This window comes from Mus musculus, chromosome 11 (genome assembly GCF_000001635.26).
Source record: "Mus musculus strain C57BL/6J chromosome 11, GRCm38.p6 C57BL/6J".
NCBI classification, from domain to species: Eukaryota; Metazoa; Chordata; class Mammalia; order Rodentia; family Muridae; genus Mus; species Mus musculus.
In genome coordinates this window covers 12,358,127-12,380,165 of record NC_000077.6, presented here as the reverse complement: position 1 = coordinate 12,380,165, position 22,039 = coordinate 12,358,127, and the positions used below count along the sequence as shown (strand labels likewise).

The 22,039-nt window shown below is 40.2% G+C and overlaps 1 protein-coding gene and 1 long non-coding RNA gene across 14 annotated transcripts in view; one reads left to right on the top strand and one right to left on the bottom strand.

The window, feature by feature from the left end:
- The window catches only part of Cobl (cordon-bleu WH2 repeat), a 228,347-nt gene that overhangs the window by 84,857 nt on the left and 121,451 nt on the right, over positions 1-22,039 (top strand). For 5 of the 13 annotated variants that reach the window (XM_006514485.4, XM_030245514.1, XM_011243655.3 and 2 more), the window contains exons 3-5: positions 1,807-2,017; positions 4,128-4,356; positions 10,475-10,572. In XM_006514485.4, the coding sequence (XP_006514548.1) occupies positions 1,807-2,017; positions 4,128-4,356; positions 10,475-10,572 (538 nt within the window). Of the gene's footprint in view, positions 1-1,806; positions 2,018-4,127; positions 4,357-6,792; positions 6,838-10,474; positions 10,573-14,986; positions 15,062-22,039 lie in introns of all 13 variants that reach the window. The other 8 variants (XM_011243651.3, XM_011243656.2, XM_006514481.3 and 5 more) reach the window with 3 other exon arrangements.
- Positions 15,056-22,039, bottom strand: part of Gm12002 — a 51,471-nt gene continuing 44,487 nt past the window's right edge. Inside the window, exon 6 of the long non-coding RNA XR_872246.3 lies at positions 15,056-16,481. This is a non-coding gene — a long non-coding RNA (predicted gene 12002). The remainder of the gene's footprint in view (positions 16,482-22,039) is intronic.

Below are 22,039 nucleotides of genomic sequence, written 5' to 3'. Positions count from 1 at the left end.
ACTATGCATGCTCCTTTTCATTGCACTTTGATTCAGACCTTAATGTTTGAATGGTAGTAGTAAGGAGATATACAATACTAGCAAATAAAATTCAGTATTATTTTAGCACTGTTCAAAGACATTTCTTTGTGCAGAAGGCTTTCCTGTGGTACATGATGCATGTCACTGTGTGCTCTCCTTTTTACTTTTAAGTTCTGTGTTGAGAGAAAGGTGAAGCTAGAAGAATCAGAATTGAAAACTGCAGTGTTTCTCCTGCTCATGCCTTAGTTTCTGAGTCAATGTTGAATGTGTCCTGGTCCTTCCCACCCAATATCCTAGGAACACAGGGTACCAGCTTCATGGGAATTATTGTTGTACTGCTTGGTGCATGCTGCTAATGTCCTCTTACACATAAGATGTGGTAAGCATTGCCCTAGAGATAATAGTGTTTCTTTGGAGTGAACAGAATGATCTGGATATTGTTCAGCTACAATAAGTGAGAAATATGGCACTTGGGGGATTCTTTTGGCATTAGATTTGCTCAGAGGGAAGGAGGGAGGGACAAAGACAACCACTCATTGCTGTAATTTTTGTTTTTTCATTTCATAGCTTTTCGAATAAATGACCTAGTAACATAGTAAGAGATCTGTTATATTTTCTAACTTAAGCTTTTATGCATTTTCCTTTATTTTCTTAACTTTCTCTCTCTATCCCTCCCTCCCTCCCTCTCCCCCCTCTTATGTTTGTCTCTGTGTGTGTGTGTATGTGTGTGTGTGTGTGTGTGTGTGTGTGTGTGTGTGTGTGTGTGTGATTTTTATTGTATTGCAGTCAGTTATTATGTATCCATCATGGCAAGATATTTTAAAATCATGAATAGATACTCAATTTTATAGGATATTTTTAGTACTAATTGAGATGTATATGTGTTTTTATCATTCATTTTAACACTATGATATGACACATTATTTATTGACTTGCACGCATACATTGAACCAGGTTTGAATTCCAGGATAAGTCCCTACTTGTTCGTGGGTATTACCTTTTTACTGTGCTGTTGAATTGCATCAATATATTTTATGGAGGATTTTTGTTTTCATTCCTATTTCTTTTGGATGGCAGCCTCCATTTTGCTGATGTTATAGTGTGGAGATGCTCAGTCTTCTGTTGTTGTTGAAGAGTTTAAGAAACACTGTGTGTTATTCTTTGGATATTCAGTATAATTTTTGGTTGCAGCCTTTGGTTTTAGATTTTCTTTTTAGGTGAGGTTTAATTACTGATTCAGCTTCTTTATTTGTTATTGGTATTTTCAGGATTCCCCTTTCTCTTTGATTTGGTCTTGGTAGAGTCTGTCAGTTTCTGCTGAGTAATATCTAAGTTGTTGGCTCATTGTTCATCAAAGTGCCTATCACTTTTTTCAACTTAAAATTTAGTTGTTTTTTTTTTTTTCCAATACTTTACACTTACAAACAACGGGGAAATTCATGCCGTGGGCTCAAAGGCTGTGTAGCTTTTGCTTATAGAATTTAGTTAACCTAACAGTTGTATTTAACTAGAAATGGAACTCTTGTTTTTATTTATTATGATTTTAGTTGGCTATTAAAATGGACTGTTAGCATTGAAACTGTGAACATGCCATCATAGAATTATGCATAAGAACCTGCATGTTTTAGAATTGCTACTGCTGTCTTCCTCTTGCTTCGTCTCTTTCTTTTTACAAGAGTCTAGTCTTTCATCCAGCTACATGACCATTTGTTCAGCCTTACTCAGACAGACAGAAGGGCACCTACAGACAGTCTTGACAACCATGATTTGTTTTCTCCTTTTCAGCCACGCAATGATGGACCTACTGGTTGAACTCTGCCTTCAGAACCACCTGAATCCTTCTCACCACGTCCTAGAGATCTGGTCTTCTGAGACCCAACAGCCTTTGAGTTTTAAGCCAAATACGTTGATTGGGTCCTTGAATGTGCATACTGTACTTCTGAAAGAAAAAGTCCCTGAAGAAAGAGTTAAACCTGGCCTAACCAAGGCTCCTGAGGTCAGTGGTGCCCGTGGATTGTCTGAGAACATACAGAGATGCAAATATATTTGTATATACAAATAGATATATACAAATCTATAGATTTATAACCTATACAAATCTATAGATCTGTAATCTGTACAAATCTATAGATTTGTAATCTATACATTTGTACATGAGTGCGCAGGAGTACTAGAGAGGCCAGTGGTGATCTTTGTTTGAGTTCCAAACACGCAGCTCTGTGTTGAGATTCCTTCTTTTATAGCAGGTATAACTGATACTTTTATACCAGGCACGAACTAGGCTTGCTTACAGGAGATAAAACTTTCCAAATTTACTAATGTTTATTGTTATAACACTGATCCTTTCTAGATTATACAGACAGAACTGTTGTAGGACAAGCTGTCCATCAGAACCTTCTTGAAGAGGGAAAATGTTCTAAATCTCCATTTTTCAGTATAATAGTCACAGGTTCTGTGTGGCACCCGAACACTTGGAATCTAGTTAATATTATGAAGAAATAGATTTCTCAGGTTTATTTGGTTTGACTTATTAACTGGTGACTGCTTTCTTGACACATGTATTTCTGGGTTTCTTTTTGCTCCAGCAGGCACAACTCCAAACCGAACTCACTATCTTAGAGAGAGAGGAGAGATAGGCCCTTTTGAAAAAACTGTTTTGATTTTTGATTTTTGCTATTTTCTTTCGGTTATGAAAGAGGGGAGTGGTAATATGAAGTTGAGTAGGGGATAAGAAGTGGGAAGAACCTGTGAGGAGTTGGGGGAGAAGAAAGAATACGATCAAAATATATTATCTGGATTTTTTAAAAAAGTGTTTTCAGGATATTTATACTGTTGCATCCAGGGAATGTCTTAGTTGTCATTTTATTACAAGTATAAATTACCAAGTAAAATTAATTCCAAATTCTTACATGGCTTTGTAATATTTTTGAGCATGGCCTTAAGGCTCTAGTTAAGGCTAGTTAAGTACTAGCCGAATCAGATTCTTGAAAGATATGCTTAAACCTTGATTTCAAAACTGGCAGTTATTCCAGTAATTTGTTACCTGTGAATCTTTTGTTTTCAGTGATTAGTAACATTGGTTTCTTTTCATCCTAAGTTTGTAGGAGAATCTCACTAGCACTTCAAACATACGCAGTGTTTCATGGAGAAGGGACATCCTTCACACCCCGTGGCATCTTTTAACTGCTTTGGCTCCAGGGACATAGTTCCTCTTGCAGAATCCCAGGCTGGAGCAGAGCCCTATATTCCTCCTAAATTCCAGCTCATTAAGTCCACTAAGCCTGCTATTCAGAGTCCAAGGGGACCATGGCATTCATCTGTCACTCTCCTCACATGCTACCTTGATCTTTGCGAGGGCTTTGTACCCTGTGGAGAATAGTGAGGGTGAATTGGAGTAGTCTGCATGAAGCTTTGACTCCTACAATGTTTTGATGGGCCACTTAGACTCACTATAGGTACTTATAATCAGCAAATTTAGAGAAATTGTTTTTCTTTCTGATTATTATGTCTGGTATTTGAGAAAAATTAAATGCATTTCTGGCTTAGTATAAAAAATGTATAGTGCATTTGTACGCATATATTTGTATTCACACATATGTCTGTGTATATATGTTATATGTACTTATAAAGTCTTTATAAACATATATTCATATATACACCCATATATTCATGTAATGTTTTGACTTCTTAAGCAAGCAGTTTTGTTTTACAAGATTTATTCTTAAAACTATTTCTATCATTTACAAACATCTTTCCTTTAGGAAAAAAATACAAATGATTTGTACCCAAGTTTAGGCAGACTCTGTGCAAGGCTGAACATTTAGACAGAATTTAAACTAAGATACCTCAACCATGCCAGTTTTTCCCTGTTGTTTAGCAGTTGCCAATTAACATGAGAGAGTCTAGCAAACATCTCATATTCTGTTCAGTTATTTTCCAGTATTCATTATGCTCTTTTTATTTTCCCCTGGACCCACCAACTTTGTGGAAGAAAGATCAGGGGCTGGAAGTATCCTGCCATACCCAATCCTAGAATTGAAACAGAAATTAAAACAATTGCAGGAAGATGCACTCATAGAATTCATATGTCTGGTGTGTTCTTGCAGAAATCTGTACGACTGGTAGTGAACTACCTGAGAACGCAGAAGGCTGTCGTGCGGGTGAGCCCTGAGGTGCCACTACAGAATATTCTGCCAGTCATCTGTGCGAAGTGTGAGGTCAACCCAGAACACGTGATTCTGCTCAGAGACAATGTTGCCGGGGAGGAGCTGGAGCTGTCCAAGTCCCTGAATGAACTAGGGATCAAGGAGCTGTATGCGTGGGACAACAGAAGAGGTGAGACTTGCTACATCCTATATATACCCTGAAGAGCCACATGGTACGTGCCCTGATATGTATGTAGTACCTGGACATAAGATATGCACATAAAACCTGTATTCTGCCCCTGCAGCTGTCAGGAACACTATCTAGAGGTGGGCATGGGAAGCTTCAGGCACCTGGAGTTTTCTGCAGTGGTAAAGTAGGCAGAAGAGTCTAGGTTGTTGTCTTATCCTACAATGCTAAGTATGTCTCTTTCCTCCCATGTCTGCAATGCCTTTTACCTTCTGTCTTCCTCTGAGCTCTAAGAAGTAACAGCTAAGAAAAGAAATGGTAAGGAGAGAGAGTGCACCTTTTGCTGTTACTACTCAAAGACTACTTAGAACATTGTGTGAGCTTTGTTTCAGTTGTCCTTGCTCCCAGGGTTTAGCCACTGCGTGAATCTAGGATCACTTGCCAGAAGCACATTGACCGCCCTCTGAAAGCTCCCAATTCTGGAGATGAGTCCTGCAGACAAATTCTACACTAGTTTCCTGCTAGTGCTGTAGCTATGGTGTGTGTGCCTGTGGGGCTTTCCTGGACAATCATTAGTAGCACCCTTGAGTGGTGGCCCCTGAGAAATGGTGCTTCCTGCTAGTGCTGTACCTATGGTGTGTGTGCCTGTGGGGCTTTCCTGGACAGTCATTAGTAGCACCTTGAGTGGTGGCCCCTGAGAAATGGTGCTTCCTGCTAGTGCTGTACCTATGGTGTGTGTGCCTGTGGGGCTTTCCTGGACAGTCATTAGTAGCACCTTGAGTGGTGGCCCCTGAGAAATGGTGCTACAGGGCAGTGTATTTTTTATTTAGATTTTTCTGATTGGCATAGTGGTTTCAATTTTTAGTTAATAATCAGACAAAAACATAATTTATAGTCCTCGATTTTGTAGTTTTAAGATGGACTTTCAGATGTGCTGTGGAACTCTGCCCTTGTGACATAGCTGTGCTATCATGAACTTAGAGCAGCCATGCAGGGACCCTTCCAAGATCGGGCAGACTAACATGACTGCTATGTCATTTGTTATTACTCTCCAGATCAGCTGACTTTAAAAAATATCCAGTCGGTCTTTTATATGTTCTTTTATAGCCTTTAAGATACAGGTTTTTAGATAATTTCTTCTAAAAATGTGTTTTTCCTTCTTAACAAATATATTGTGAGAACAGTGGTCACGGCGTCTCTTATAGTCCAGTCCACACTTTACCTTTCTCAGCCCACGTCTTCCCTGGGGAATCTGTATTCACCCTCTCACCTGACATGGAAGAAAGGAAGTGTAAGGTAGATGGAAGAGCCTCCTTAAAAGAGGATCTGAGAGAATATTGCATCAAGTTCATTGCTGCCGATGCTGTGGTACTTGAGATTGAGTTCAGAGCCTCATGCTTGATCTCCCAACCAGTAGCTCTTAAAAACACCGACAGTGCTCTCAGCATCAGTGGCACAGGCCCAGCGGCTCCGAGTGTGTTTGGTTATGTTTAAATTTGGATTACAGAATATTTTAGAGAAAAAGAAACAAAAACTGTCCCACGTTAAGGAATCTGAGTGAAAGGCTTGCACACTGAGGCCTCTGTTACATACCACGCTTGGACAACAGAAGAACAGAAGTCCAAATGCATCCTGGAGAAGCCATACAAGCTGACCCTCTGTTAAGGAGAAGCCCCACTGCTCCCAGTTATCAGAGACATGGAAGCTGAAGCCTTCAGCAGGGCTACGACTCAGCATAGCTCTTACAATCTACTGGCACAAAGTGAGGCCAATTAGCATTTCAGCTCTTTACGTGAACTAGCTACTCCAAAGACCCTGAGTATACTACTCACTGCCATGACAGCCTATTTCCCTGCCCTGTGGTCGGCAGGCCCCAAGGCCAACTGTATGCCTTTTACCTGTAACATGCCTCTTTTGGTGACCTTGGTTACCAACCATCCTGCTCCATGTCTGTACTTATCCTGCTGACTACCAAATATCTAAGAGAGGAGAATCTTCCAGAGGGTGTCCTTGGGAACCCTTTTCTCTTCTGAAGATGATCAGCAGAACTGCTAGGGTGCGTGTGGGGTGCCCTTGAAAGAGGCTAGGGGGCAGGACTTAGCCTTTTCCTCATCTCTGCAGTTGATGGAGAAAGGGGAGATGGCAGCTAGAGGTTACTGTGCTGTTGGCCAAATGCCTCCACTGTCTGAACACCGAAGGCGCAGCTTGAAGAATTCCAAGGCTCTGCTGCCCTCTGTGCTCACAGCGAGCATAGCAGCCTGTTGCTGGGACTAAGAGACCAGGCCTGGAGGTACAGGCCAGCTCTGCGTATGCCCTTGTCTCTTTTGCGGGTGGTGTAACCTCACACTTGAGGCTGAGGGAGTAGTTAGTTAGATCTTTGGTTTGGGCTGCTGTAGACCTCCAAGTTGTTCTCATTTTCTCGTTGCCTGCCTTTTCCAGTTCTTCTGACCAAAACGCAGTCTGAGCCTTCCCTGAGCTGTCAAGGTACTGTGAGCTCACAGGCTGCACTCTGCATGGCTCCAGATGGGAGGGTGCACGGAAGTGATATGTCTGTCAGACCTCAAAGAAGAGTTTGGCTAGAGGCACTCTGGGGAGGGGAGAGGGCTTGCTGGGTTGATTTGAGGTTATGATTTAAGTTTTTATTTCCCTGGTTTTTTAAAGACAAGAATACCTTGTGTAAGAATTTGCTATGTAACTTTAATCCATAGAAATCGCTGAAACTGTTGACAGAAATTCTATAGCTCAGAATTTCAGGTGAAAGTTATGTGTACAGAAGTAACATCAGTTCCTATTGCCTTGACTTGTTTTTTATTCTTACATTTGTGCTTCCTGCCTAGATCTATCCTAGATGTTATAGAGTGTCCACCAACTTGGGATTGAAACTGACCCTTATCTATCATAGAAATATAGGTATTCAAAGGGTTAGTTCAAATTTGGCACACTCATTGAGCAAATCTCTGCTATATACATGTGCATGCCCATATTCGTGAAGAGGTAGCTACATATATTTATCTGCACGTATTTTTACAAATTTGCATAAGCATATATGTACAAATATATACACAGGTGAATTGTGAGTTTAATGAGTCCTTTAGACTTTTCACATACCCATATAGGCATGTATATATATATATATATATATATATATATATATATATATAGGCATGTTTATATATATATATATATATATATATATATATATATATATATATATAAAGGCTAATATCCTATGAGTTTTTATATTTGACAGAAAGTTTGTCATTTTTCTAAAGTATGTGATAGCAGATTTGATTTTTTTTAAATAAAATAAATGAAAGAAACTGCAGCATTTGCATGGATGGCAGTCTGCTATGGATTGCCTGAGTGCCAGAGCTGAGTGGCCCCATTTACCAACCCATAGCCAACCTGCCTCATCAACAGAATTTCTCACAATGTCCCTTAAGGAACACCATTGTCTTGAATAGGGCACACACATACATAACCACTGTAGCCATCCTGGGAGATTCTGCTTGGCGATTTGGGCAGTTAGGGGCTGGGGAGAAGTGAACTTTACTACCACTTCCTTTATTCATGTCTAGAGTCTAGTGATAGTGCACCTTACAGATAGATAAGCTATGATGATAATGGCCACTTGGACCACGTGAGAAGGGAAGTCCCACCTGTTCTCTACCAGGGACTTGTTTAGTGACCATGGAACTGCCCAGATTCCACTTTTCCCATCTAGACCAACAGCTGCGTTGGACTTCTACCTTCTCCATCTCTGTTGCCACCCAACTTACCTTCATTATCATCCCCATCACTTTAATGCATCCAAATTGGAAGTGCTTTCTTGAAGATTAAATGTGAGCCTTGAAAATAAGTGTCGTGCTACCACGCGTGATCATTCATCTTAAAGCACATGCTCTCTAGGGAAATCTATGTGTCCATAGCTTACTGCCCTGGTAGGACAGCCTCGCTGTCTATGAAGGCTTAGCCTGATACCAATGAGAGATCTTTCTTGCTTTGTTCTCACCTTACTACAGTGTTTACCTAGTATCAGGAACCTCTTATATAGCTCTGTTCAATTCATAGGCAAAGCCCTTAAAAATATATTATCAACTTGAGGCCTAGGCCGGGGTTGGGAAACCTGAGGCCCTACTGCACCATACAGTTGCTAGTTGAGCAGGAGAAGTCACCTTTCCAAACAGTATGGTTCTGGAGCCAGGGTCATCCTAACTCTTCTATATGAGGTGGCCTCAGTCCTGTGACCGCCACTTCTATTCAGGAAAAGAAATAAAAGATTCAGTTTGCTTTCAATCTCTCATTTTCCTAGGTACTGTAATATCACCTGTGTGCTAGCAACATATTTTCTTTCTTGTTTATCTATGGGTTTCTACAGTGTTATCAATTTTAATATATCCTTGTCATATACCATTCAATTGGAAAACTAATATAAACTAGAAATAGACATGTTAATGCAATCCATTGTTTGGATATGATATTATTTGTGGTGTCAATTTATTTTTTCTTCCTAGTTCTACACTAAGTAAGGGGTTTGATGTGATTAACTTATAATTAATGCATGTGTGTCTGTGGGTCTGTACAGCTGCATCATATAAGTAAGTCCTTTGGTTTGGTTGCTGTGTGAATCAGAGCCCACTAATCTCCTTAGCTAAGCCTCTTGCATGTCATTAAGTGCCCTGGCCTGCCCAAACAGGACAAAAGATTTGCTTCCTGCAGGAGCCTTTAAGAACCACTGGGCTCCACTTTGGCTTTGTTCAGTAGAGTGCATTCATACATACTTTTAAATGTATTGTCTTTTATGTTCTTCTTTAACTTAGGTATGAAACCACACATCATTAGACCAAAACATTAATGGGTGTTTGCTGGATTTGGGTTATGGCAGTTTGTCATGGCAGTTGTAAACTCATGGCAGTTTGTCAAATTCCACAAGGGAATATTTCCACCAGTGGACTAGAGGTCTGGCTGTCCTGCATTTTGATCTGGGAAAATTGACCTTTCTATTCTTTACAAATACCTGCCTTGTTTTGTTTTTGTTTTTCTTAGCTCTGTCATATCTTTATGTGTTGGAAGAGAAGAGTAGGGTGAATAGGCAAGTAAGAGAATATAACCTTGAAAAGGAAATGTTCTGGGACTGGGGTGAAGACAACTAGGAGGCTAAGAGCACTTCTTGCTCTTTCAGAGGACCTGGGTTTGGTTCCCAGAACACACCCTGCTCCTGAACATCGTAACTCCACTTGTAGGGGATTTGCCGTTCCCTCTGGACCTCTGTGGACACCAGGCATGCACATAGTACATAATCATGTACTATAGGGAAGCACTCATACACATAAAACAAATCAATTTTTTAATTAAATTAAAAGAAAGAAAAAATGATGACCAGAATCCCTGGAGATCCTGTTCAGACAGTAACCAAGTCTCTTTCACTCTTCCTCCGTGTTCTGGGAAAGAACAGGGACGTCATGATTTAATTAGCATTTTTACCTTACTTATACCTCCTAATGCAGACTGCTTTTGCACAGATGTCACAACCCTTGGAGCAATGCTGTTTGATTGGGCAGCAATAGGCATCTGTTGCGTTTAGAACCTGAAGTAGTCAAAGATGTTCAAGTTCTCCAAATGGAGAAACCCTGCCAGCCTCAGGTTAACTCTGCCTTTGCAGACTCAGAACCCAAGCCAGTGTAAACCATCAGTCACATTCTCATTGACCATGGTAAAGCAATAATATTCTACTTATTTTTGACTAGCTAATTATAAAGTTAACATCTCCATCTTTAATGCAGCTATGGGCAAATATAAAACGACACAGTTTGCACAAGGCTTCTCTTGAAAAGCATCGCTATTGACCATCCATTGATTCGGTTCTTTTCATCCTCCACAAGGACAAAGCCACTCAGAGAAAATGCTGCCTTGGTTGTTAAAAACCTGTATAAGAACTTCATGTGATTTCCTGTGGACTGCAGGGCTTTGAGGTAGCACGGAAGGCTTTGAAGGAAACCGTGATGACTTTCTTCTTAGAACTAACAGATTAAAGGGTTCAGCTAAGGTTTTAACAAGTGGAGTACTTAATCTCATGTTTCAAATGCTGAAAAGTAACTGTACTACTTTGTTTTTCTTCCAGAAATGTTTAGAAAATCATCACTTGGCAATGATGAGACAGACAAAGAGAAGAAAAAGTTTCTGGGATTTTTCAAAGCTAATAAAAGGAGCAACAGTAAGGTAAGTCACACACAAGTGACCCTGTGGGGTGTAAAGGACTTTCTCACAGTATTTCTACTGCACTGTCTTGGGATTTTTAAAAATAATTGTATTTGCTGATAATGATTCTTCCCCAAAGGCTTAAGGCAGCTATTTAAGGTGACCGTGTTTACTCACGGGTAGAGCAGAAAGCCCCTGGACTCTCAGCCACATCTTGCTGAGTGCTCACATTCATACAGAACTCTGCCGAACTCAGTACACAGCCCTCGGGGATGTGAGTGAGGGAATCTTGCATTATTAATTTTAAAGATCATGGTCATTGTCTATGCAAATGAATCCAGCTTTCCAGCTTGAAGTATGAAGTGTGAAGGCAGTGCAGTCAAGAACATTTGTATCTGTTTTGGAACTGCCCCATTTTCTGTAGTTTTTAAGTGTTTGGGTTTTTTAACCTTTTTAACACTACTAAAATCACAGAACACTATAATTGTTTCTTGTCTCGTATTCTTTGCTCAATAAGTCTGTATTCATAATAAAAAATGCAATATTATATAATAATTTAAAGTCATACTACAAAGAGTTAAAATGAAGAGCTTTATTTTTCTATTCAATTTAAAGAGCCTCAAAATCATAAATACCTTCCAATTATCTGTCAGAGAACAAAATAACACTATTATATCCTTTTAATAAGTATATTTTACTAACATGTAGTATTTGTTCTTTGCTAGTAATTATGGCTCAAAAATACAAAGTTGCCGCTAAAGTAACAACTAAGTGAGTAAGGTGGTTTGCTTTGTAAGCATAAAAACCGCAAGAATTTGCTGAAAGGACCCAGATATAGCTGTCTCTTGTGAGACTATGCCGGGGCCTAGCAAACACAGAAGTGGATGCTCACAGTCAGCTATTGGATGGATCACAGGGCCCCCAATGGAGGAGCTAGAGAAAGTACCCAAGGAGCTAAAGGGATCTGCAACCCTGTAGGTGCAACAACATTATGAACTAACCAGTACCCCGGAGCTCTTGACTCTAGCTGCATATGTATCAAAAGCATCAAAAGATGGCCTAGTCGGCCATCACTGGAAAGAGAGGCCCATTGGACACGCAAACTTTATATGCCCCAGTACAGAGGAATGCCAGGGCCAAAAAATGGGAATGGGTGGGTAGGGAAGTGGGGGGAGGGTATGGGGGACTTTGGGGAAAGCATTGGAAATGTAATTGAGGAAAATATGTAATAAAAAAACAAAAAACAAAAAACCGGAGTTTGTATCCCCAGCTCCTTGTAGGAAGCCAGCTACACGTGTATGTGAGACATGTATACACATACCACACATACATCATTTTTACAAAGAAAAGACTACTATAAGTAATTGACCTCATCCCACTCTCTGAGATGGGACAGTCTCTCCATCTATGAGGTGAGGAAGTCGCTCAGCTCAGCTTCGTAGACTTTGGCTCTTTCCTTCTGAGCCTGCAGTTCAGAAGGAAATTATGATTTCCTCTGTGCTTGCTGGTGGTGGTGCTAAAACCTAAGGTGCTTTGCCTGGTGTCCTTGAACTATACCAAGCTCTGCCCAGCTGTGGCAGCAAGCAGCACATTCTACTAGACTGCTGCATGAATTTCCAGACACTGAGCAACAAAACTCTCACATCCTTAGAGATTTCACAGCCTCTTCTTCCTTCCTCTGAAACCTTGTAATGGTATTCTCATTCTGCTTTGTGAAGGATGAAGTATATAATTATATATTTTGTGCTCTTTATCCTGTTTGTCTGTGTTCTTTGAAAACTGGTGCTCAGGGTATGTCTCATTAGTGAGATCTTTTTATTCTTAAGTAGCTCACCCCCCCCCCCCCCCGTTCTTCCCCTTCCTTTCGTGGCCTCTTCCTTTCATGTCAAGTATAAATGAAATTACAGAATCAGAATTCTTTAGGGCTCTTAATTGTGTTTTTGTTCCTGGTATTGTTTAGATGAACTTGCCGGGACTGTGTTTTCTGCCGTCCCCTTGGTTACCAGTTCATAATAAAACCCTAATTCCCCATCCTTCATCTTAGATCTAGCTGAATCTGCAACTCCCTCACTGAGACATAGTTCCCAGCAGATAAAGCAACATAGAAGGGTAGGGAAACACTTGGTTTAGCTAGGAAGGCAACTGTGAAAGCTTGGGGTTTAGAGACACTCTAACTTATTTTAATTGTTTTATTTATTTATATTCCAAATATTGGCCCCCTTCCTGCTCCCTCCTCTAAAAGTTCTTCATCCCATCCCCCTCCCCTTTGCCCCTGACAAGGTGCTTCTCCACCAACTCCACCCATCCCCCTCATCTCTCTCACATCCCCCTTCCCTGGGCATCGAGTCTCTACAGATATAGGCACATCCTCTCCCACTTAGACCAGACAAGGCAGTCCTATGCTACATATGTGCTAGAGGCCCTGGAATAGCCCATGTATGTTCTTTGGTTGGTGGCTTAGTCTCTGGCAGCTCCCAGGGGTCCATGTTAGTTGATACTGTTTTTGGTCTTTCTATAGGGTTACTATCCCCCTCAGCTTCTTCAATCCATCCCCTAACTCATCCACGGGGGTTCCTGACCCCTCAGTTCAATGGTTGGGTATAAGTTTCTGCATCTGTCTCAGTCAACTGCTGGTAGAGCCTCTCAGAGGACAGCCATGCTAGGCTCCTGTCTGCAAGCATAACATAGCATCAGTAATAGGGTAAGGGTTTGGTGGTCGCCCATGGGATAGATCCCAAGTTTTGCCAGTCACTGGATGACCTTTCCTTTAATCTCTGCTCCGTTTCTGTCCTGAATTTCTTTAGACCGGAACAATTCTGGGTCAAAAATTTTGAAGGTGGGTTTGTGTCCCCATCCTTCCACTGGAGGCCCTGCCTATCTACTGGAAGTGTGGAGACCCTGTACCTTTTGACAATGGGAAGGGCAAACACCAGGAACCCAGGTCCTATCAGGGAAAGAGTCACTGGTGATACACAGTCTGCCCTGTTCATTATAATAATTTCTTCTTATGCAATAGCTTGTCTTTTCTGCCTTGAACTCCTAGGGTCATTTATCACGCTTTATGTACCTCATCTTTCATTTATTACTGCTTTATTTAAATGTATTTTTGCTCTAGACATCATCCACTTACTTACTCAGCCCTGTCTCTTCTGGGTTGCTCAGTAGACAGGGCTGAGTGTGTTATGCATATACTTCCTAGCTCTTTGCCTCTGTCCTTGCTATAATTAGAGATTTTTGCATGCTCAATGCATCCTTGCCTAGTGTCCCTAGAAAGCTGAGAGAGAAGATCATCACTGTACGTCAGTATGGTAAAGCAGCTCACGTCTTTGTAATTTAGTCAGTTATAGTGATAGTACATGCTAGAATGAACACCTGTCTTAAGTCCTCGATGTCAATCATCCATTCACATTGCACAGTGCTTAGTAAAGTGTGACTTTCAATTTCTTCATCTATAAAGAGCACATTGAGTAAGTAACTTTAAAACGATTCTTAAAATCATGTGGCATGATAACAAGCAGGCAAGCTCTGATCTCAGTACAGCATAAAATCCAAGAATGGCGCCTTAGGAAGGCATTCGAACTGAAGTTATATTCTAGTATGTTGCCTTTAAGGAAGAATATGAATAGGTGTGTTTAGGTGAGTAAATATGTATACCCATAAAAATGTTAATAAAGTATATGCCTTAAAGGGACATAATTATGGCTGAGGCAAGTAAGGACAAAGGTTTAATATTTTAATTTTTAATGCATGTCAATTTTGTATCACTTTTGACATTACTCATACTCAAAATAGTTGTTTCAAAAACATTCCTAAATGTCAACCTAAGTTCTACTTGAAAGTATTAACTCTTTGATTAAGTCCCTAGATTCTCATTAAGAAGCTAGGGAATTGAGTTTTCTAGTTAGTTCTCTCTACCTGATTATGCCGCTGATGGTATATTGTTGTTTGCCTTTTGTGGATAGAGATGGAATCAGCTGTTTGGTAAATGGCTTTTTGTGTACACTCAAGCCATTAACTACACAGAGATCAAAAGTTGAAATCTTTTTAAGACCCAGTTAATCAGTTGATTTGCTATTCTAACTTTGCCAGTTTATGTCCACTACTATTTCTAAATTGGATATATTTTCAAATAAAGAAATGCTTTGGGGAAAGAAGAAAAAAGAAGTTTTTTTCCCAAGAGTTGTGGATTCAGTGGTTGATTTTGAGGGAGTGCTTTGGTTAGGAACTGTTTCAAAACAGCGTTCTAGTTCATAAGGTGAGGAACAAGCAAGGACTCTGCATCCTCCATTGCCTTCAAGCTTGGCTGTGCTATTGTTTGTCTGTTTGGGGGTTCTGTTTTGTTTTGGTTTTGCCTTCGTAGCTGTAAGGATACCTGCTCTTGTTGGGAGTTTATTTTCTCCTGGAGTTGATGGTGGGGTGCATGTTTGTGTTCTAGGCTGAGCATCTTGGGCTGTCAGGTGCAGATAGTGATGAGGACCCGGCGAAGTCAGCATCTGGAGGGGACTTGAACGTGAGTACTTAATCCAGCGGGTGCTTCTGCTAGCCAGAACTTCTCATTGCAGATAACAAACTGGAGACTAGCTTTAGTCCACGCTGTTGCTTCATTTCTAGAGGCTGCACATAGTTTCCTGTACTTATTTGGACAGTGTTCAATATTTTAGCTGATAGTTTATGGCCACTGGCAACTCAGATTTATTAGGCTCTGTAACTAGACTTCGTCCACAGAACCCAGAAAGGAATCTCTTAAAACTCCATTTTCCCCACATTTTAAAATTGGCGTCTTGAAAGTTTTCTTATAATGTTAAATACCCAAAACAGTATAAATCATTGCACCATATGAGTACTTATATTTTGAATATTTTTAGTAAAAGCCTAACATCTACCTCTAAAATTTATCCAGACAGGGTATAAGGGGATGGCTCAGTGCCTGGCATCGACACATAAAGATAGGAATGGCTGCTTTGTGTGTCTATAACCTCAGAGTTGGAGGATCAAAATAAGTAGATCCCGGAAGCTCAGGGGCCAACCAGTCTAGCTGAAATGTCATGCTCCCAGTTCAGTGAGAGACGCTGTCTCAAAGAAAGAAGGTATGAATGACAGAGCAGGACATACAATGATCCTCTGGCTTCTACTCAGCCCATTCACTAGCCTCTACACACATGCGCTAATGCACACGTGCACACACAAATTACCTGGGCATACTCTCCATGTCATTAATGATGCTACACTCTTAGTTTGCACATCAAATCTTGTTCTATCCAGTGTGTTTTTGATACTTGAAAATATTTCTTAACACCTTGAAATAAAGTCTGACCTAGAAATACTCATTTACATTTTTTATTTCTGTGACTATATAGCTTTCAATTTGAAAACATTTTCATAGGTTGTTTTGTTTTCCTGAGATAGGGTTTCTCTGTGTAGCCCGGGCTATCCTGGGATCTACTCTGTAGCCCAGGCTGGCCTCAAACTCGGAGATCTGCCAGCTTCTGCCTCCTGAGTGCTGGGATTATGGAAGTATACCCCCATCATCTGGCTAGGTGGAGATTTTATGATGATTTCAAGATAACATAAAGATATTAAAAGTTTTCGCTATGATATCATTAAACCCGAGGAGTAAATTTTTCTTGCAGACATTTCTTAATAAAATGAAAGATGAGTTGTCTTTCACCCATTCCACAGATACAGAAAAGTCTCAGTATTACTTCAGTGCATCTTTCCACATGTACTCACATAAACTGAGGAGCATGTTCTATGAATTGTCTATAAGGGTGGAACAATTTTGCCACATCAGCACCGTTCACTTCTTTAATGTCTTTCCACACAACATACTCCAAAGCACAGTGACCTATGGTCAAAAATTATCTTCCAAATTTGTTCATGGCCAAAACTTGGGAGCCATTAGCTTGTAGCCACACTGGAATGGGTGATTTCTGGGAGGTATAAAGGGAGAAAAAGCTGTGTTAGCATTTGTCAAATGCTCATCACATTCATTGTTCTTTTCCCAGTGGTTAATTTCTAAACCGTCTGTTTGTAAGACTCAAGGCCTTTTAAATAATCTTACTTTCTACTAGGCTTGGCAAACAAATTCTTAATGATTTGTATTGTCATGGGGTAGAAGTCTATTTGGGGGGGGGTCAAGAATGGAGAATTTTATCTGAGAACAGACTTAGGCTTGTTCTTTGTCAAGGTCTGGGGTTGGTGAAAGTCAGCTCATTCAGACTGAGGAAAATGCTTGTCATCTAAGTGAATTGGCTCAGCGAGCCTAAGAAAAAGTCAAACTTACCTTAGTTACAAAAGTCCAATTACAACTTAAAGTTCAAGGAAATAAATAAATATGTGCCCCTGGTAATTATGTACTTTTGTCTCTAAGCATAGCTGTGCTGAGACGTACTCATCTGCTGTGTGCACTTAAAAACACAAGTTAATGCTCTGACCTCACGAGCTTCCTCCTCTCGATGTCCTTATGTTAATGCACTATGAAAACCAGACTTCCACCTTCATTATAGCCACCTCTTTTTGTCAAGTAAGAGTGTTTGCAATTTTGAAGATTTAATGCAATTCCAGAAGCTCCATTGAGCCCAGGGACACACACTTGCTCATGTCTTTTCCCATACAAATCACATCAGACTGAATAGAATTATGTAATGATTTTAACGACACCTCTTCTGTTGTAGTCTTAAGTAAGTTCCTACATGAACTAATCTCATCAGCCAGGCATTGTGTTTGTTTTGCTATTAAACAGACTTAAATCAACAGAAGATGTTTTGTGATCGCCATAAATATATTGCTCTTTCAGGCTTGTCTTTCATCAACCTGTTTTATCCCAGAGATGTTGAAAAATGTCTTCTAATATTTCACACACTCGATAAACAAACTGCTTTTATTTGAGTAGGGAACCTATTATATCCTAGGGCTTTCATCTCACATATTTGACGCTATTATATAACCAGGTAGTAACTCTTCCTATATTAATGAATGGTAGCTTAGTTTTGTAGTAGGCATTGCTAGTTTGTGTGAGCTATTTTGATATACATAGAAAAAAGAATATAGTTATGATGTGCATGGCTAGCTGGCTGAATAAGTAGATGAACATGTGGATGGATGGATAGATGGATGGATGGATGGATGGATGGATGGATGGATGGATGGATGAATAGTAAGTAGATCAGTAGGTGGGTGAATCATAGATGAGAGATCCTGGGCAAAAACTTCATAGGAAATATTCAAAGCATTTAAAAATAATGTAGGATCCTGCAAGCATATGTGACCATAGATCTGTTTATGAAAACAGAGGGCACACATTTGGATAGGTTATTCAGTACCATTGTTTCAGTTAGGTTTGTTTTAGAACCAGTTAAGTTAATTATAAAGTTAATTATAAATAAAAATTTAGTTGAAAAATTAACAAGCAAGAAGATCCAAGAAAACCTGAAAAGCCTGGGGAATGAAAAGCCTTACTGATCTATTCAAGCAGACTTTGAAGCTTTGAGAATTCTAGCAGGTAGCAGCGATGCAGTAGGAAAATATGGAGCCAATTGTACAGACAATACAGAACACTGTACCATCAACTCAACAGCAAGGGCAGTGACCATCAATAAGTGGGGTTGGGAATGACCATGAAGAAGAATAAACATTGTGCATGTTCCCCAGCATACACCAGAAAAAATCCAAAGATCACAATCTGCATGTTCATATTGAAACTTGGCACGTGACCACCAAAAACCATGTGTGAACAATTTTCTAACTGTGGCTCAAACTCAAGTTGTACTAATGAGAACATTAATAAATTTGACTGTGGGGGGCAAATCTTGAATGACAGCATGAAGAATAAAGGCATAAGGAAGCAATCCAGGGAAAGAGGAGTGGCAACAAGAGGAAATCTGAATGTGAGAATAGTATAGAAACTGTAAAACTCCGAATATCCCATGGAAGAGGGCCATAGAGAAGGCATCTTTAAGTTGCTAAGTACATGGCAGTGAATAGACAAGGCAGAAAGAAAACTTATGTTCATAGTATGTAAATTATTGACAATAGTTGAAACTTAGTCATGAAAAATACTACTTATACTTACACTGAAATTCTCTTTTATTATGTATTAGATAGTAAAATTTTGGAAGTTCACCCATCACCTCTTCTGGCTAATCTTTGGGGACTTTTAAATGTGCTACTAAGCAGAATGTAAAATACTATAGCATTTAAATTGGAGGATTTGGTGATGTCTATCCAAACTATAAGTAGATTTATTATTCTTTGCATCAGAAATCCTACAAATAGAAACCTATCAATTGTAAATATCCTTTGCCAGAGTTTGTGATGATTCAGGAGACCATTTTTGCAGCATTATTGTACTAGCAGGAGCTAAACACCCAGGGGCCCTTCAGTGGGGGACTGAGAGGTTAAACAGCCACCATTCAGTATGATTGAGGACTGCAGACTTGTGAGGGAAGAAAAAGATGATTACCTATTGATATGGAGTAATCTCTGGGATATGTGATTTCTATTAGAAAAGTCCATGGGTAGTTGTAATGTAAAAACAAATAATGTAAAACAAAGTCTGAAAATGAAGCTTTGATCTGCTAGGTGAGCCACTCATTTTGGAAACAATGGAAGCCTAGGAGCAGATGGCCCAGCTTGACCTAGCCTAGTTGTATGATCTCTTTTAATCTTCCAATCACAGACACAGAAACCCTACTTCCAGAGGTGGATGATTGATCAAATCTGCTGGACTTGTTGAGTCCATTTGTGCATTTCTTAAGAACACTGTGCTACCATTTCTTGTCACTTTGCTGTTGTCCCCTGCAGGCAAGTACACCCTTAACTGACCAGAGGGCAGGATCCAATTGCATCAGCCATTGGGGTCACAGGAGTCCTCATAATGTTGTATGCTCTCTATTTTGAAGGACTGAAGGCAGCTGTCCCCCTCCTAGTTATACTGTGGACTGTGTTGACTGCCAGTATGTAGATCCAGTGATAAGCTGCAAATGATCCATCTCTTGATACCTAATATTTCTAGGCCCTGTGAAGGGCTGTGTATTGCTTTACAAGCTGTGTGGCAATGGCTTTGTGAGTCTTGGGTACTCCTCTCCCATCGGGCTGCTTTGAGTCTTTGCAGGGCTCAGCTAGCACCCCTCACAGGAAGCCTTATGAAATGGTGAACACAGTGGAGCCTTATCAGAGAGGCTGCAGATATTTTTGACTGCTTTTTCTTAAAAAGCTTTAAGTAGTTTATTATGTCTATGAAACAAACAAAAAACAGTATGAATGTAGATGGTCTGCGTAACCCTCTTCTCAGGCAAATTCAGTTTCTGTAAACTGAAGTTTACTTTGTTCCAAGATTTAGCTTCATTTGTCATTTGTATCTCATAAAATATACTTAGTACCTTTCTAATCACTTCAAATACTTTTCTTGAAATCCCACACTTTCCAGGAAGATACTCTTTCTATGCCCACCCAGGGGAATGTACTTCAGAGAACTTGTCATTAGTAAAGGAACCCTGAGCAAGGAACAGACCTTGTCTAGAGTTAGCCATGAGATATAATCTACCTTTAACAGTCCCCATCATTTGCTTAAAAATAATTTCTACAAATGCACCAATCTAAAATTCATTAAGAGCCTCATTGATACTATAGTCTTGCTACCATGCAGCCAAAAGCTTTTTGATGCATGTATCAAAGAATCAATGATCAAAACATAAATAATATTGAAATTAGAGACAGTTTATTCATGTGCTTTGTTCAGTTCATGGGACAAACTGTGATAACATGGCATTGTCTCCCCTGTGTGGGCAGAGCCTCCTGCAGTGTTTGGCAGTGGGTTCTATATTCAACACTTGCTTTAGTCTCTACCCTCAGGCCCTGATTTTGTTGATGCCAGACATTTATGACTCCAGAAAATATCAAGGAAGCCCATGAACCCAGGACAACTTAGAAACAGTTATTAGAAATACCATCTTAAAGAAATTGTGTCAGATTTCCCATGCATTCCAGCCCGTCTTCCTTCCCAGCTGCCACTGGTCTCTGGGTAAGACAATGAACTCCCAGAGGTTGCCAGAAGTGTGTGTGTAGAGCTGACTCCACCACATGGTGTCAGTGTTCCCACAAGTACAAGGAGTCAGGCGTGTCCTAGCCTGGAAAAGCTCAAGATGTTTCTGGAACATTCACAAATTGCTAATAAGAAAATATACCCTGAAGGCTGAGCCCTGTGCTTGTAGAGTAGAACTAACTTTTGTTAGAAATCAATTTTGTATAGACTGTATCTCTATATTATTTATTCAAAATTATAAAATGAATAGCAGATGGAAATTTTAAAAATATATTTTTATTTATTCTTTGAGAATGTCATACAGTAAATTTTATCATATCCAGCCCACTTCCCAACTCTAACTCTGCCAAGACCACAACGCCCTCTATTGCTCTGAACTTAATCTCCCTCCCCACTTTGTCTTTTTACCCAGAGTCCAATTTGTGCCTCTAATATGTGGATGAGCAGACTGGGAATCCCATCAAATGCTTCCAGTCACCAAGGTTTCTTGTCACTTTGAGCCTTTCTTAGTGGTAGAGTCACTGACACACAAACAGATTGGCAGCTTTCATTTCTTTCCTCCTTCATTTAACATCATATGCTTAAAATTTTTTTGCCCTGTTTTCATAGCAACATAGTGAGAAGGCTGGATGTGTTTCCATAAAAGGAAGTCGGGCATCCAGCTCAGTGGAAAGCCCTTGCCTAGCATACCAGACCCTGGGGTCCATCTGCAGTGCAGCCAGGGAATGAATGACTCTGGGCAGTGTCTGTTGGCAGCTGGACTCTGACCTCATAGTGCTGTCTTTCCCTGTGTTGGGTGGATTCAAAATCACCGCCACCCAAAGTCTTTAGGGGAAGAACGTGATGCTGAGGAGGGGGACACGGTGCAGGCTCTCAGCCATTTCTTGATGAAGCTCATGTATCTGTCACTCCTTGCTGTTGACTCATGCAGTCCACCATTGTCTCCAAAACTGGTTTCCCTTGGAAGATTTTTGTTTGTTTTGTTTTTTAATGGAGCTAGCAGAAGAATTAGTGAATCAGTGCATCTGGGAATGTTATGGCTTTCAGAAGACTGTTACTACATTGATTCCCAGAAGGGCATGCCCCTGCCAGAAACAAACGCCATACCCCTGTGAAGCTGTGCAGCTTTGCATTTCTTTTCCCACGACTTAGTTGTGAAACACTTATACACTAGAGGTATATAGACCTCGATACACATTTGAGAGGAATTATCAAATATTTATTCTCTGTACTTGTGAAAAGTGGTAATCAAAGTGTTCACATTAGGCTGATGAGATGACTCAGCATGCAAAGTATGAGGACCTGGGTTCAATTCCTGGGACCCACATGGCAGAAGACAAGTGACTGCACAAGTTGTTCTCTGCCTGACCTCAATATGTGCCCCCCATGAAATAACAAACGGGAAAATCATATTAGAAATAAAATAATCATACTATGCCCCTCCTC